General features: G+C 43.7%; 1 protein-coding gene across 1 annotated transcript; it reads right to left on the reverse strand.

The window, feature by feature from the left end:
• Positions 1-14303: 14303 nt before the first annotated feature.
• On the reverse strand, positions 14304-16208 carry LOC113290738. The gene is made up of 3 exons (XM_026540323.1): positions 16001-16208; positions 15740-15844; positions 14304-15385 (listed from the first exon to the last, which is right to left on the reverse strand). The coding sequence occupies exons 1-3, from the start codon at positions 16206-16208 to the stop codon at positions 14304-14306; spliced, it is 1395 nt and encodes a 464-aa protein (XP_026396108.1).

Here is a 16208-nt window from a genome sequence, read left to right on the forward strand (position 1 = left end):
GTTGCGGGGTCAAAGTGGCATAATTTGTGCCACGGCTGGAAATTAGGGCTTTGGTTAATGCATAGGCGTGCTTTTGACCAGAAAACCCTAATCTTAAGCTATTCATGGCGTTGGACACGAACAGGAGGTAAGTTAGCACATAAGGCGCTATTTATGGTAGGTTTTCACGAAGTGGCATGTTGGCATGTTACCGCAGCAGAGCGACATGTTGGCATGTTACCGCGGTAGAGTGGCATATTGGCATGCCGCTTAATATGTTGTTGTGGCAGGGTGTGTTTGGATTTCCAGTTAGTATGGTGACGTGGCAGGGTGCGTTTGGCCTTTAATGTATGGTGGAAAGTTTGCAGCGACTTGATTGGCCAAGAAAAGGGGGTCGGCCATAAATAAGGCGCGACTACACTTATGGTGAGAGTGTGGCGGCTTTAGAGCGACCTGATTGGTCGATTAAAAGAGGGTCAACCAAGCATGGGCGTGACTACACTTCTGGCGAGAGGGTGGCGGCTTTTAGAGCGACCTGATTGGTCGATGGGAAGTGGGGCCGGCAAGTATGGGCCCAGCCACAACTTATGTGCGTGTGGCAAGTTTAAAGCGACCTGATTGGTCGAAGGATATAGGGTCGATTTAGGATGGGGCGTGGCGAATGGAAAGTGGCGCCAGCTGGCCTAAGGCATGGCCACACCTCCCTTTGCTGCTGCCGCTCCCTGTTTTTCTGATTCTGGGTAGGGTTTTGCACCTACTAATCCATGGCGGATTAATTTCCTAGTTTTCCTAGGCTTACTTTCGTCAAGAAAGGTCTGGTATACTGCGCGAGGTGCGAAACCCTAACTTCTGCAAGTTAGTCAAGAAAATTGATTGAATTCTATGTGTTGACACAGAGTTCTTTTAAGTTCATTTCCAGAGAGCATTATGCTTTTCTGATTGAATACCTTATGCAAAGACCTTATCCTTGATATTTGGAAATTCGTGTTACTCTGCTGCGAGTGAACACAAATCGTCATGCCATATCAACATTAAGGGTTCAGCCGGGGAACATAGCATAGAAAGCATTCAAAGGAACTTATATTAAGTGAATATAGGCAAGGCGCCGGAATTTACAGAACATCTGGGATGGTTGCTACATTCGCCAGTCTGGATAAATTTCATGTAGATATATTGAACGGCTCAATAAATATGCCAGCGGAGAGGTTAGCACTCACAGCTTTTTTTCCTTACAGAATGACGTCATATCAGATGCAATATTTTACGATTTTAAACCTAAAAACCACCATCAACATGGAGTCCCCTGCGTAGCACGTAACAGTGGCATTGTTGCGGGGTACGCATGAGATGGTGACAGACAAGAGTAAAATCGAAAGGGCTAGACGTGAAGAGGTTGTCGAGGAAATTTAACTAACCTTTAGCGGAAGGCATGAGGAATCCGTGATCCCTCTGTTGGCGGCTCTGCGTAATTCTGACTTGGCCATATGGTGTTTGCGTCAGAGCTGAAACTTTGGCTACTGATTGGCAGAGATGGCACTGTGATTTGGTCCGCGAATCGGTGAATGGCGCTAGCTAGCTAGGTCACAAAACGTATATAGATGACGCTACTTTGAGCGGCCAGGATGGCGCTTCCTTGGCTGGTGGAGATGGCACTGCTTTGAACGGCTAGGATGGCGCCACTTTGGCTAGCTACGGAAAGGTGGATGGCGCTGCTGGCCTGGATGCGGACTTCTGGCACGGGTGTGGTGCTGCTGGCTTGGCTACGTCCGTGGCATGGTGGAAATAGCACTTTGAAATTTGGCTACCAAACAGTGAAGATGAAGCTGGATAGGTTGTGGAATGGGAAGCGATAGCGCGGCTTTGATCACGGAGTACTTGAGTCATGGGTTGTTTGAGCGGTGAAAGTGGCGATCCTTTGGCTATCTGACTGTTTCCTCCCGACCTTCATTAGGGTTTTTACAGTATATATGTTGGTGCAATTAGGTTGTCCTTCTTAGTTCAAGACAAGGACTTTCTCTGTTGAATCCATATTCCATTCATCATGTCATGCGGAAGTGAAACGTCTTCGTGTCAGCTAGATTCTTCAGTCAAACGCAAACGGCTTGTATCCAGAGTATGTCTCTGACCATCTCTTAATTTTTGAAATAACGAATCTTCTTTCTCCTATAACATTCCTTCTCTCTTCTTTTCTTAGTGTGGACAAATACCTGATTTTGGCGACAATTCCTCCATCCGGGTCATCCGAGTTAAGAAGATCATATCAGTACTTTATTTATTGACTCAATAGATATTTGTTTGTTACCACCAGAGAGTGAGAAAGAGAGAGTTTCCTTTGTGCAGAGATATCCATCTAGAACATGTGTGACCGTTGTCGATGATGATGATCTGACCACCCCCCTTCCTTCGAATCCGAGCACACCAACCGCTGCAGATCTGGAAAATGCTGATTTGGGTATCTCTTGCCATGGATATCCCAATGCAGGTTTGTCATTCAAAATCTGAATGAAGTGTTTATCTTCTAGCTACCGAAACGTTGGAAAATTCCTAGTGCGGAAGGAATTCGTGACTCTATACACAGAAATATGGAGAAGATATGGCCATATTTCTACCAGGAACGTGGTGAATCATTGCTCGTCTTCTTTGGTTACCAAATTGAACTGTCTCCTGCCCATGATTGTTGAAATGGAAGGCACATCCATCCGCGACGTCATGGAATCAACCATTGAAAAGTGGGAAACACATGGTGTCTACCTGTGAATCCCTTGAGTTTAACGTAAGTTGGCTGCGTCATCGCCTTGACATTGTGAAGGTTGATAGAGCCGATATTCTTGCTAACGTCGTTCCTGCCACAAAAGCCATGTTTGAAGAGGAGGAGGCTCTGACTGTGGAATCTCAAAAGGTGGAAAAGGCAATCCAGGACTTGAAGAGTAGGATTGAAAGATATCAAAACAGGTTGAAGATGATGCTTTCAAGGAACTACAATCTGTTGGATGGGCTTTTCTGAGTCATGTAGTTGCAAGACACCTGGTTTTCTTTCTGGATCTCGGATTTTTTTTTTTTTGTATTGGTTTTTTGGAGAAATAAGATAATTTCCATTAATATGCTGTGACCGAATGAAATTTGATAACTGGGATGTGAAGGAAACGGAAAAAAGCCTGGCTAGTCGTGCTATGAGACGGCAAGGGGTGGGGTAATGGTTAGGTGTAGTCTGCCTTAAGGCATTTTCCATTGATGACCATTTCCAGTTTGCCTCCCTATTCCTTGATGACCTTGTAGTATCCACTGTTATACGCTATGGTGACCACATAAGGACCTTCCCATTTTGGGGAGAACTTTGGTGCGGACATGTCTTGTTGTATGTGTTTGGCGGTATTCAACACCAAATCCCCTACTTGAAAAACTCGAGGTTTCACAGCTTTGTATTATGCTCGGGAGATTCTATTTTTGTAGGCTTGCGCATGATCTTCTGCTTTAGCTCTTCTTAAATCCAAAGTGTCTAGCTCCGCCATCATGGCGTTCGATGCTTCAGTTTTATTCCATTGAACTCCACTTGCCTCGGCAATCCTCGTCGATGGGATTTTAATTTCTGCTAGGAGAATGGCGTATGCGCCGTAGATGAGAGAATAGAGAGAGGCGCCAGTGTAGATGCTTGGTGATGTCCGATATTCCCAAAGCGCCATTGGCAGTTGTTCGTGCCATGTCCGATGGTTATCATGCACTGTCCGGCTGAGGATTCGAATTAGAGTCTTGTTAGTGCTTTCAGCCTGCCTATTCCCTTGGGGGTAGTAAATGGTGGAGAAGACTTGTTTAATTCCATATCCTTCAAGTAACTCCTGTACTTTCTTGTCGGCGAAAGGAGTGCCGTTGTCGGTGATGATGTGTTTAGGCACACTGAAACGACAAACGATATATTCCTTAATGAACGCTGCAATTGTGGCTCCAGTGGTCCCTCGTAGAGGGATGGCTTCGACCCATTTGTTGAAATACTCCGTTGCGGTTATTATATACTCATGCTTCTTCGACGATGACGGGTTAATCTTCCCGATGATGTCGAGTCCCCAGCTATAAAACCGCCATGGACTGCTTACCGAATGCAGGGGAGTAGATGGTGCGTGGATAAGATTTCCATGAATTTGACATTTGTGGCACTTTTGAAAAGCAGCCGCATCGTCCTCCATGGTCGTCCAGTAGTATCGCTCATATATTTGGAGAAACAACTTCTTTTTACCTTGGTGCTCTCCTTCGTGCATTTCTTTTAGCATCATGGGGATTTCCGCCTCGCCCAGGCATCGTAATAAATCTCCTCCAAAACTTTTACGATACATGATTCCTTCATGGAATATGAATCTCTTGGATCTTTGCTTCACCTTGGTTGCGTCTTTCTTGCTGGTAGGGAGCACGCCATCGTGAAGGTAGCTGATATACGACCTTTGCCAGTCCCCAGCGTGGTCGACGTTGAAAACTTCCAATTGATGTGGTGGTACTTGGAAATTGGAGCAAGATCCTTAGAGCAATCGATATTGAGCCTCCATTTTCGGCCAGTAGTAGCCAAGGCGTTGCAGACGACGATAAAGTGTTACCACCAACGTTTGACCGCAAATTTCGCTATGAATATGGTTAAGCTGTTATTGTGCCTCTTCATCTCTGAGGCATCTTGATAGGGAACCATCTGGGATACGGTGGTACAACATCCCGTGAAGCATGAATTAGTTTTGAAAGGTTTTGAGACTGACCTTTCCTTGGGAAAGCGAGCTGTTAAGTTCTTGAATAATCGGTGTTCTCCAGGCGTTGACTTCAGTCTCCTTAGACTGCGAAAGCCATGTTGACGCCACGGTTCGTCTTTTCACCGTCAGGGTTTATTCCAAACCTTCGAACTTCAGCTTCGATGCTAATGTGGCTAGGCAATCATCATGTCTATTGTTGCTACGGCCAACATGTGTTATGGTCGCGTCAGCGAAGTAATTCAGCAGCTTTTGCGCCTCGGATCTATACTAGGCCAGTGTCACCTCTTTTATTGCGTATACGTCGTTCATCTGGTTAACCAGTAATTTAGAATCACCCCTTATTTCCAGGCGTCTGGCTCCAGCTTGCTTGGCTAACGACAACCCTATGAGAAAAGCTTCATATTCCGCTGAATTGTTGGTGCAATGAAAGTCTAGTTTGAAGGAATGCGAGAAAACTTCACCGGTTGGGGATACTAGAACCACTCTCGCTCCTCCGGTGTCATTGCTAGGGGTGGCGGAGCCATCGAAAAATATTAACTACGCTTCTTCTTTGACAAAAGAGATTTCCGGAAACTCTCCAGGAAGGTCTTCGTGCAGTGCTGTGGTACCCTCTCCTGAGAAAGCTGCTAGTAAATCTGCGACCGTTTGTCCTTTGATATCTCTTGCAGAAGCACACGTTATATCAAAATCTGACATTTGGAGGAGCCATTTGGCTGTCCTTCCTATCAGGGCCGGTTTTGAAAGCAAAAACTTCACGGGATCGGATTTAGATATCATCACCACTTTGTTTGAGAGCAGATAATGCCTAAACTTCTGAATGGAGTGAATCAGAGCTAGGCATACCTTTTGTGCCTTAGGATATCTGAGTTCTGCATCCCTGAATGTCCGACTGAAGTAGTATATAGGGTGCTCAATTCCTTCATCATCTTCTTGGGCGAGAAGAGCTCCGACAGCAGTATCACTAAAAGAAGTGTAGAGACACAACGGTCTTCCTTATACAGGAGATTTCATAAGGGCTGGGGATGACAGTATCTGTTGAATCTTCCGAAAATCCTCTTGTTATAGCGTCGTCCAAATAAAACTCACCCCCTTCTTCAGCAAGGGGGTGAATGCAGCAATGAGCTGAGCTAAACCCGGTATAAAACGCCGGATGTAGTTTACCTTACCCATGAAGCTCTGTAGTTCTTTCACAGTTTGTGGAGGCGGCATCGTGAGGATGGCTTGGGTTTTGGCTGGGTCGACTTTGATTCCCTCGGCAGTTACCTGGAGACCTAGAAATTTGCCCGAAGAGACGCCAAAGGCACACTTTATAGGATTCATCTTTAGTTTGTATTCACGACATCTTTTAAACACCTATCGCAGAACCTCTGTATGGGCCGCCCGGGTTCTTGATTCAACTACTATGTCATCCACATAATCTTCAACTTTTTTATGCATCATATCATGGAAAATTGCGGTCATGGCGCGTTGGTAGGTGGCGCCAGCATTTTTCAAACCGAAAGGCATCATGGTATAGTAAAAATTTCCGAGAGGAGTTCGAAAATATATCTTACTTGCGTCGTGCTCGTACATTTTTATTTGATTGTAGCCGCTGTATCCATCCATGAAAGAGAACATACCATGTCCACTGGTGGCGTCTACCAGCATATCAATGTTAGGGAGGGAAAAATCGTCCTTGGGGCAACATTTGTTCAGATCCCTAAAATCAACACAACACCTGATTTGGCCGCTCTTCTTCTTTACTGGAACCACATTGGCCAACCAGGTGGGATGGTGGATGGGTTTGATGAAACCAGCGTCTAGTAATTTTTGAATCTCCGTCTTGATCTGTTCTACCACCTCGTGTCTGAACTGTCTCGGAGATTGTTTGACCGGTTTGGATCCGGGTACTATATGTAGATGGTGAGTGACCAGTTTCTCATCCAATCCAGGCATTTCCTCGTATGTCCACGTGAATACATCTTGATATTCCTTAAGAATGTACACAAGTTTCACACGTTCGTCGGCACATAGAGTTGAGTTGATGGAGACATGCCGTGGAGATTCCTCGTTTCTAATGTTGACAACTTCGAGTTCATTCATGGTAGAGTTTGTTCCGTCTTGAAATTGTCATGGTGCGTCCGGCACCTCCTCTTGTAGCTCGCTGTTGTGATTGCATTCCTTTGGGTGGAGAGATTGGGTGGTAGTCTCCCCTGCTAATTGCCAACAGCGGCGCCGATATACGGTTTTCCCTTTTTCTCCACGCCTTGCATTAAAAGCCCGCTCCCGCTTGGTATGAGTATGAGCCATGCTTCCGCTTGATGAGAGGGAATCAGCGTGCTTCTCCTTTGGAGAGATGGGGCGGGATTGGGTCCCTTCGTGCAGTAATGCGAGCCTGTCATCTTCTTCGATTGATGTCCATGTCGGGAGTGGAGTGCAGTGAAATTTGCTTGACAAATCCCGTGAATTTTCCTTCGGTTCGAATATCTCCATACACAGATCGGTGCATAAGGAGATAATGGCGCGGGAATGCGAATGACTTCTTCATTCAACATAGTCTTTAGACATTGGTGATATGTTGAAGGAATGATCCTGTTATCATGGAGCCACGGTCTTCCCAGTATCATGTGGCAGTCTGGATCCTTCTCGATTACCTCGAATTTTACCTTCAACTGGATCGGTCCCACTGACAGATTCAGGTTGATGTATCCATACGTGCTGGTTTGGTTGCCTTCAAAATCTGTCATCATGGTAGGATGTCGTATAATTTTGCTTGGCCGCACCCTGGCTGTCCTGAGCGTTCTGAGAGTGATTACATTAGAGGATGCCCCCGTATCGATGAGGGCCCTTTTGAACTCTGAATCCTTGATGCGAGCAATGACGTGTAGGACCCGGTTATGTCCTTCTTCTGCCATCATATCGTTTTCAGTACATGTAACATTGTTGACGGACATCTCTGATATTCTTGAAGTCTCCGAGCGTAAAGGAACCAAACAGGCATCTAGGGATATTTGATTAATGCGGTAAATGTCTCCGCTCGATGGTCTTTGAGAGGTGCAGAAGTTCACATAAACTCTCCACCAACGCGGCTGCTTCCTGGTTCACCGATTTCTGATTGGTGGTGAAGTTATTGACCTGAGAACGATTATCCGGGATGTCAGTCCCCAGTGCTGGAATTTCCGGGACGGGTGAACCACTCAAATCTGATGTAAATCTGACAACAAGGTTGAGTATGATGTTTATCGCCTCCTTCATTAGGTCCATGTTCCTTGTGTGGATCTCTTGAACCCGTGCCAATTCGGCCAACCTTGGAATTTCTTCATTGGCTGCGCCATCAGGTGTCGTGTTGGGAGAAGAGGCATCGCCATTATCCAGAGTCGGGGTGGAATTTGGGACCACGAACTCAGTTCTAAGACCTACCATCTACTGGGAATCAGGGTTGTAACCGAGAGATTTAATCTCCCACTATGGTCGCCAATTTTTTGTGGGTGAAAACCGTTTCTGCTGATTTTGGTAATTTTGGGTGTGTGGATGAGAAACGAATATAAACCCTAAACATTGCACTGCACGAGAGTACTTTTGATTTGAGAGATCAATCTATACAATCCTGGCCTAAACCAAGAAATGGTCGTTCCATGCTTGCATCAATCACAAAGTGAAGGAGAAGGGTTGGTCTTAGGGAGGGAAGCGAAGAGAGTGTTGAGACCAGAATAGTTGATTCTGAAGGTGTAGTTGTTTATGACTTGTATCTGAAAGTAGAACTGGCTAGCAGAATGGAAAGCTACCAGGTGATTTCTAGATATTGTGTTGTTGCTGACCAAAAACTTGTTGTTTGGTGAAAATAGGTGAATCCTATTTATACAAGTCATATTGAAACGTACCCTGGTCTCATAGGAAGTGAAACGACTGAGTGGTGGAAGAAAAGAGTAACGTGTAATCGTCAGACGTCATGCTTCCATGATGAAGGAAGCGAATTCATGTAACCGTCAGACATTATGCTTCTATAATGAAAGAAATGAATTGTTTACACCGTTACTTTTTACCACCACTAATTGTCCCACTTCATGACACTTTCTTGTAACGGGCGCATTGCATGCCGCATGCTGTAAACCGCCAAACCAATACCCTGATGAGCATCCCCCAGTTTGTGACGTGTTTGATGTCTCGAGTGTTTTCGTGGAAAACATGTAGCACTTCGCTACGTGCGGCAAGTCAAAGTCAAGGGACTTACCGCAGGAAAATAGCATGTAATGCTATTAGGCTCGTTTTGGATAGTCGCCTAAAACTTGCCACAAGTTTGTCATTTCAGTGGCGAACTTCGATGGCTGAGATCGCATCTCATGAAAGAGGGTAGTCGTTGATTATGGATACCTTGTGTTGGTGCCTGATGACGGCGTGATAGCGTTTTGGTATACGCCAGTGTCAATGTGGCATGGCTGGAATGACTCGTGCATGCCAGTAGCATGGTGGTGCAAGTGGCGCCATGCGTAGCCATGGCCACTAGATTTGGGCAGCTGGTCGCCTGAAACTTGCCACAAGTCTGTCAGTCGGTGGCGAACTTTAATGGCCGAGATTGCATCTCATGAGGAAGGATGGCCATTGATTATGGCCGCATCTTGTTGTATAGAGGAGTGGCGCCATTGGCATAGTGGCATGATAGTGGCACCCCAGAGGCGTAGCCGTGGCATAGCGGCGTGCTAGTAGTCGTGGCATAGAGGCATGCCAGTGGTGTTGCGGCATGGCCAAGGCTAGAGTTTGGTACCGTGGTGTTGGACCCACTTGTGGAAACATTGGCCATGTTGCCATATCAATCCCGCTGCTCTGGAAAATGTTATTTGGCTTTGGTTGGCGTAACAACTTTGCCTAAATTAGGGTTTGGCATATCGAAACCCTAATTAGTGCGTGTGGCATGCGGCATGGTGATACTTTTGTGCAATTGGCTCCATGTCTTTGCCAAAGGAACTATGGAAAGTCCATAGTGTGGAAACGCCCACACGAGTACGGATTGTCGTGGGTAGCTATGACGTGGCGCCAAACCTAGGGCTTCCTGGGTCCAACATGGCTCGTGGCATGTTGCAGGGTCGAAGTGGCATAATTTGTGCCACAACTGGAAGTTAGAGCTTTAGTTAATGCATATGCGTGCTTTTGACCAGAAAACCCTAATCTTAAGCTTTTCATGGAGTTGGCCATGAACAGGAGGTAAGTTAGCACATAGGGCATTTATGGTAGGTTGCCACGAAGTGGCATGTTGGCATGTTACCGTGGCAGAGCGGCATGTTGGCATGTTACCACGACAGAGTGACATGTTGGCATGCCGCTCAATATATTGTTGTGGCAGGGTGCGTTTAGCTTGCCAGTTAGTATGGTGACGCGGCAGGGTGCGTTTGGCCTTTAATGTATGGTGGAACGTTTGGAGCGACTTGATTGGCCAAGAAAAGGGGGCCGTCCAAACATAAGGCGCGGCTACACTTCTGGTGAGAGTGTGGCGGCTTTAGAGCGACCTGATTGGTCGATTAAAAGAGGGTCGGCCAAGCATGGGCATGGCTACACTTATGGCGAGAGTGTGGCATCTTTTAGAGCGACCTGATTGGTCGATGGGAAGTGGGGCCGAAAAGTATGGGCCCAGCCACAACTTATGTGCGCGTGGCAAGTTTAAAGCGACCTGATTGGTCGAAGGAAATAGGGAAGGTTTAGGATGGGGCATGGCCAATGGAAAGTGGCACCAGCTGGCCTAAGGCATGGCCACGCCTCCCTTTGCTGCTGCGGCTCCCTGTTTTTCTGATTCTGAGTAGGGTTTTGCACCTACTAATCCATGGCGGATTAATTTCCTAGTTTTCCTAGGCTTACTTTCGTCAAGCAAGGTCTGGTATACTGCGCGAGGCGCGAAACCCTAACTTCTGCAAGTTAGTTAGGGCAATTGATTGGATTCTATGTGTTGACACAGAGTTCTTTTAAGTTCATTGCCAGAGAGCAGCATGCTTTTCTGATTGAATACCTTATGCAAAGACATTATCCTTGATATTTGGAAATTCGTGCTACTCTGCTGCGAGTGAACACAAATTGTCATGCCATATCAACATTAAGGGTTCAGCCGGGGAACATAACATATAAGGCATTCAAAGGAACTTATATTAAGTGAATATATGCAACGCGCCGAAATTTATAGAATATCTGGGATGGTTGCTACATTCGCCAATCTGGATAAATTTCATGTATATATATTGAACGGCTCAATAAATATGCCCGCAAAGAGGTTAGTACTCACGGCTTTGTTTCCTTACAGAGTGACGTCACATCAGATGCAAGATTTTACGATTTTAACCCTAAGCTAAAAACCACCATCAACAATGGCGTTCCGCATATTGAACGCAACTGAAGAATGAAAGAACCAGAAAGTAACAAATTCGAGTCAGATTGTAGTATATTCCCAGAAGTATTGAATGACAGAGACAACTTGTTAGTATTATCATTAATTAATTGCATTATACTTGTTCCTATTATCAGATTGAAGTACTAATTACTATTAGTTGTAAACAGTATGTTGGTATTATCTAGTTAAAAGAACACTTCTTACTATTGTCTACTAGTTAAAGTTGGAATGATTTGATTATATTCAGTGTTGCAATATCTCTATAGGTTTGCGGGTATGCATAGGTAAAATGGGAGATGGATAAAAAAATACAAACAGACCCTTGCTCAAGTTGTACGTGTACTTGAATGAAAAGCAACTTCTTCAAGTTGTTTTCATATGTTAAAGCAACTAGCTCAAGTTGTCTCCATCTAAGGTAGCAACCTGCTTCAAGTTTGATCCAAAAATGGAAGCAACTAATAAAAGTTGGTTCTGAAATGGAAGCAACTTGCAGAAGTTGTTCCAAACATGGAAGCAACTAGAAAAAGTTGTCTCCATCAAATGAAAGCAACTAATGAAAGTTGACTCCAAATGTGGAAGCAACTGGAACAAGTTGTTTATAATTATGTGGCCATAACCAACATAATTTCCATGGAAAAAAAATTACAGACCTTTTCATAACAAACTGCATCATAACAAGTTGAACAAAAAGTGTACCATTATCAATTAAAGACAAACCAGGTTTACAAAAACATAATCAGAACTTCAGAAAAAACATAAAAGAAAAGTTCAGAAAAACATAAAAACAAACAGGAATGAATGAAAAAAGTTGAGAAGTCTAATGAAGTTGAGAGATTCATAGGAACATCATTCGGTAAAACCTTCCAATATTTGGTTGATCCTTGAAAATTGGTGGATGATAAGCACGTTAGTGCTACATTTTATACCCATATTTGTATCAGTTAGGACTCGACATTTTGACTAATCACACTATTTTAGTGCTTTTGTAGAAAGTACAAGCTCATCCGGATCATTCGGAAAATAAACGGCTAAAGTTGGAGCTAAATGGGCTTTGTCACCAAATTGAGCAAAGTCACTCGCAATGCCACCTGCTTGGTTAATATGCCACATTTCACGGCCAGCACCTTAACAGGTCAAACAAGTAATTTTATTTCTTCACCCAATTGTTTGACCAGGAAGAAAGGAAATGGTGTTGTGATGTGCTTGGGAAATAAGAGATATGTGTTGTGTCGTGCTTGGGAAAGAAGTGATTTCGAGCTTTAATTTCACGGCAGCAACAAATGAACTTTGGAGTCTTGAACCGGAATTGGTGTTGCCGGTGATGAGTTGGAGGTTGCTGTGGACCTCAAATGTGATTACATGCAGTGGTGATTCTCTCCAGTTTCTTATGGCAACAACAGGTCATGAGAGATCTATTCCGGGTGACGAGTGTTGATCGCAAAGAGGTATTAGTTTTTTGACACAACTTGTGGCAGTGGTGATTGTTTTCGAGTCCCCTGCATCGACACAATCGAAGGTGCTTTGGCTGGAGCTGATTGAGGCCAGTAGTGATCGTATTCAGCATTGAGGAAAGTATCAAGAGCTACTGTCAGAGTTCTTGCCATCGGTGACTAGGAGTTGAACTTGTGCAGTCGATGGTGGCTTGTCGGTCAAGAAAAGAAGAGCAGTTGAATGGCTGAGGAATAAGGCTGGTTTGATTATGCTGCGAGAGGTGTTGTTGTAGTCAGTTGGTTGTTAAACGGAGAGGACGATGGGATTGCTACGAGTCTGATGCTATTTTCGTGACTGCGGTACTCATGAGTCATGACAGTAGTGGGTTGAATACTCTGTAACTGGTTGCTGCTATTCATTGTAAGGTCGATGGAGAAAAGAAGTGATTGGCGGAAGTAAATGATGGAAGTTGGTGGAGATGGCTGCAGTCAGTCATGTTCATGGCTATGAACAGAGCTGTGAAGACAGTTGGTGGAGTTGGCAGCAGCAAGTGAAGGATAGGTGCTCAAGATGAGCTGTTGTTGCCAGTGAACAAGAAGATGCCGAGAGCCAGACGGACAGAGAACAAAGGAGACGATTGAAGTAGTTCGGCTCTCGGGAAAGATAAGCAGTAATGGGTGGTTCGATGGTCTGCAAAGGTTCTCTCCAAGGACTTGTATTAACTGGTGATAATGGCCAGATGAACGGAGTTCATTTTTAGTTCAAGTGGTATAACGGATTTGAGTACGCTATACTGGTGACTTGGAGGAATAAAGTGGAGATAGGTGCTTTGGACCTGGGTGGCTTGATTAGATCGGTGGATTGGGCCCATTAGCCATGAGGCAAAATTCTGTTAGGTTTTGTTTTGGACTCTCGCAGCAGTATAAATAAAAAAAGCTACGCAGACTTGAGCGAGGAGGCCGTTTTGGGAGTTTAGTTCTGGAGGTGACGCAAAGCCGTGAAGGCGAATAGCACAACAATGAGAGAAGGAGAAGGGGCTGAAAGGGTTGCGTGACACAACTTTACTGGGTTTAATCTTTTCTCCCTTGATTATTTTTTTGATGGGTTTTGAGAAACCCACTATGTTCTAATTTCTTTGTAACTAGGGTTTGATAGTTGAAACCACTTTTGAGCATTAGACCACTTTGATTGGAAATATATATGGTTTTGAGGTTATTTTGGTTTGAATAAATTAATTTCATGATCTTATTTATTGATTAATCGAAATATGGGTTGTCGCTTCATCAGTTTTGTATAACCATTGCGCATCATTGTTAGGATCGAAAATATATTTGTCTACTTATTTGATATTCCATGCTTGGGTTAAATCCTTTGATTGGGTATGCTTAGAATGGCCAGGTATTGTTTGAGGATCTAAATTTAGTTTCGTAAAATTTCTCGCTAACGCAATTTGATGGTGCATGCTTTGGTTTAATCTTTTGACGTGTCATGCTTAGGGTATCCCAGTGATATTTGCGATTCTAATAAATGTAATAGGTGATGTCGATAGAACGAATGATAATTAAATATTCATGAATTATGTTTCATTTCAGTAATTGAATAGAAATAGTGGTGGATACCAATAAAATCCTGGTTACCGATTCTCCCATTAGATTCATTTTGTTACTTTAGTTTTTTTTTTATGTTATTATTCTTTCAAAAATCCAAAAACATCTTCATTTTTTAGTCCATTGGAGATATTGATTACGTCTTTCCACCGCTCCCTATGGGTTCGACCCGTACTTGCCTCTGTCTACTAGTTAGACACCGTGCGATTGCGGTTATCCAAATAGGGTTTTCCCAAATCCTAACAGTGGGTGAGGGGCCAATGGAGCACTCTGGCATGTTCTACGATTATGGTATACAAGCATTCCACAATGGCCACACTTTCTCTTCTTGCGAAATTTCTCACGATAACTACGTTTGCGAACCGAGTTTGGTCTTCCAACTTGTGGTCCAACAGGGGGAGGCATGACATATTTGGTGCGAGAAATCTCATTTGGCTTGTCTATAGCAGGAATAGGATAGATAGGTTTTGAATACAGACCTCTGTAGTATTCGACTGTGTAGTAAGGTGTGATGTGCTTGTATACCCCGTCCTCGCCAATCCGAACCATAGCTTTCACAAAATGACTGCAGCGGAAGCTGTGTTTTTGCCACCACTGACAAATGAAGGTCTGGGAGTCCAAGTCAACAGTATGCTTCTCGGTATTAGTTATGATCTCAAATACTTTTTCACTGGATCGACGCACCTTGTATCTACGACAGTCAGTTATCATTTTGTCTAATCTTGCTTGCATCTTGGGGGTAAGTCTTGTAGTCCACTTGCTAGTTGCGAGCTTCTTTTTCCACATTGTCTCCATTGTCATAGCATGGATACATTCAATCAACTCGATGGCTTTCAGTCGCTTTTCGTGCCTAATCAAGTTGTTAAAGCTTTGAACTATATTGGATGTAAGCTCTCTATACCTTTCCCCAAGAAACTCATGAGCAGCCCAGTTCTTCAGTGGAATCTTCTTCATCCATTCAATAACAGAGAACAACTTCAGATTGTGCATGCTTGATACTGCCTTCAAAAATTGCTCCTTGGTGATAGCACTGTAGCATTGCTTAAACAACTTCACTGCAGTTTGTCTACTCTTGCCCTTGCTAATTGGAATATTGCCTTTCATATGGTACGAGCAATATGAGTGAAAAACATTCAGAAAGATTTCAGAAACAGTGTTCAAAAGTCCAGCTCCACGATCAGATATGATGGTCAACCGGCGATCATCATCGACAATTCCCTTCCAATTTTCCAGAAAACGGCACCAATTATCACCATTTTTGCCAGAAACAAGCCCAAACGCAAGTGGAAATATCTCTACAAATAAAAAGAAACAAAAAATGGGTAGCATGTTTCGAATCGCATAGTAAAAGAAACCGTGACAAGTTGTCTCCAGAAAAATGGAACCAACTAGCACAAGTTGTCTCCAAAAATGGAAGCAACTTGGTCAAGTTGGTTCAAAAATCTGAAAGTTGTTTCACAAAAATCTGAACCTACAATAACATCATGCTAGACAAGAAACTTAAAAACAACAACATACGTCGGTTACAAATTTCTACCAAAGGTTTTTTTCCATAATTTGAAACAAAAAAAATGTAAAACCACAAATAGAAACACCAAAAATAAAGAAACACATCATATAAAGAGAAGAGGAAAGAAAATGCATAATACCTTTGTTGGCAGTTCTCCCACAAGCTACCATAAGACCACCCCTGAACTTTCCAGTAAGAAATGTAACATCTATTTTCATCATAGGACGGCAATACTTGTTGAACCCTGTGATGCAAGATTCAAAATCAATAATAAAACCTCTCAAACTTCCGGTTTTCAGCATTAAACTCAAAGTTGATGACACTTCCAGGATTATGACTCTTCACGGCTTCTTCATACAACAAAAGTCAAAATACGACTTGATATCATCTCCCCAAATACATTCTTTGCAAAATTTCAGTCCACGATATGCTTGATGGTACGTGAGGTCAACTTGATACTCTATGAAAAACAAATCTTGAATGTCAGCAGCTGATTTCTGCTTACTCGAAACTCTAAGATCATCTATTACGATGTTCTTGATAAAATTCTTCGTCATTCGAAGCTTTAAAAGATCAGAGCACGCCAACCCACAAGAATGCTCCGACAT

The sequence above is a fragment of the Papaver somniferum genome, chromosome 6, assembly GCF_003573695.1.
Source record: "Papaver somniferum cultivar HN1 chromosome 6, ASM357369v1, whole genome shotgun sequence".
NCBI lineage: Eukaryota > Viridiplantae > Streptophyta > Magnoliopsida > Ranunculales > Papaveraceae > Papaver > Papaver somniferum.

Bases quoted from the DNA above. Each gene is read 5' to 3' on its own strand.
- LOC113290738 (XM_026540323.1), bottom strand. From the start codon at position 16,208: ATGTCGGAGCATTCTTGTGGGTTGGCGTGCTCTGATCTTTTAAAGCTT. The intron at 15,845-16,000 runs GTATTTGGGGAG...CTTGCATCACAG, and splicing joins ACTGAAATTTTGCAAAGAAT to GGTTCAACAAGTATTGCCGT. The intron at 15,386-15,739 runs GTATTATGCATT...TTTTATTTGTAG, and splicing joins TGGGAGAACTGCCAACAAAG to AGATATTTCCACTTGCGTTT.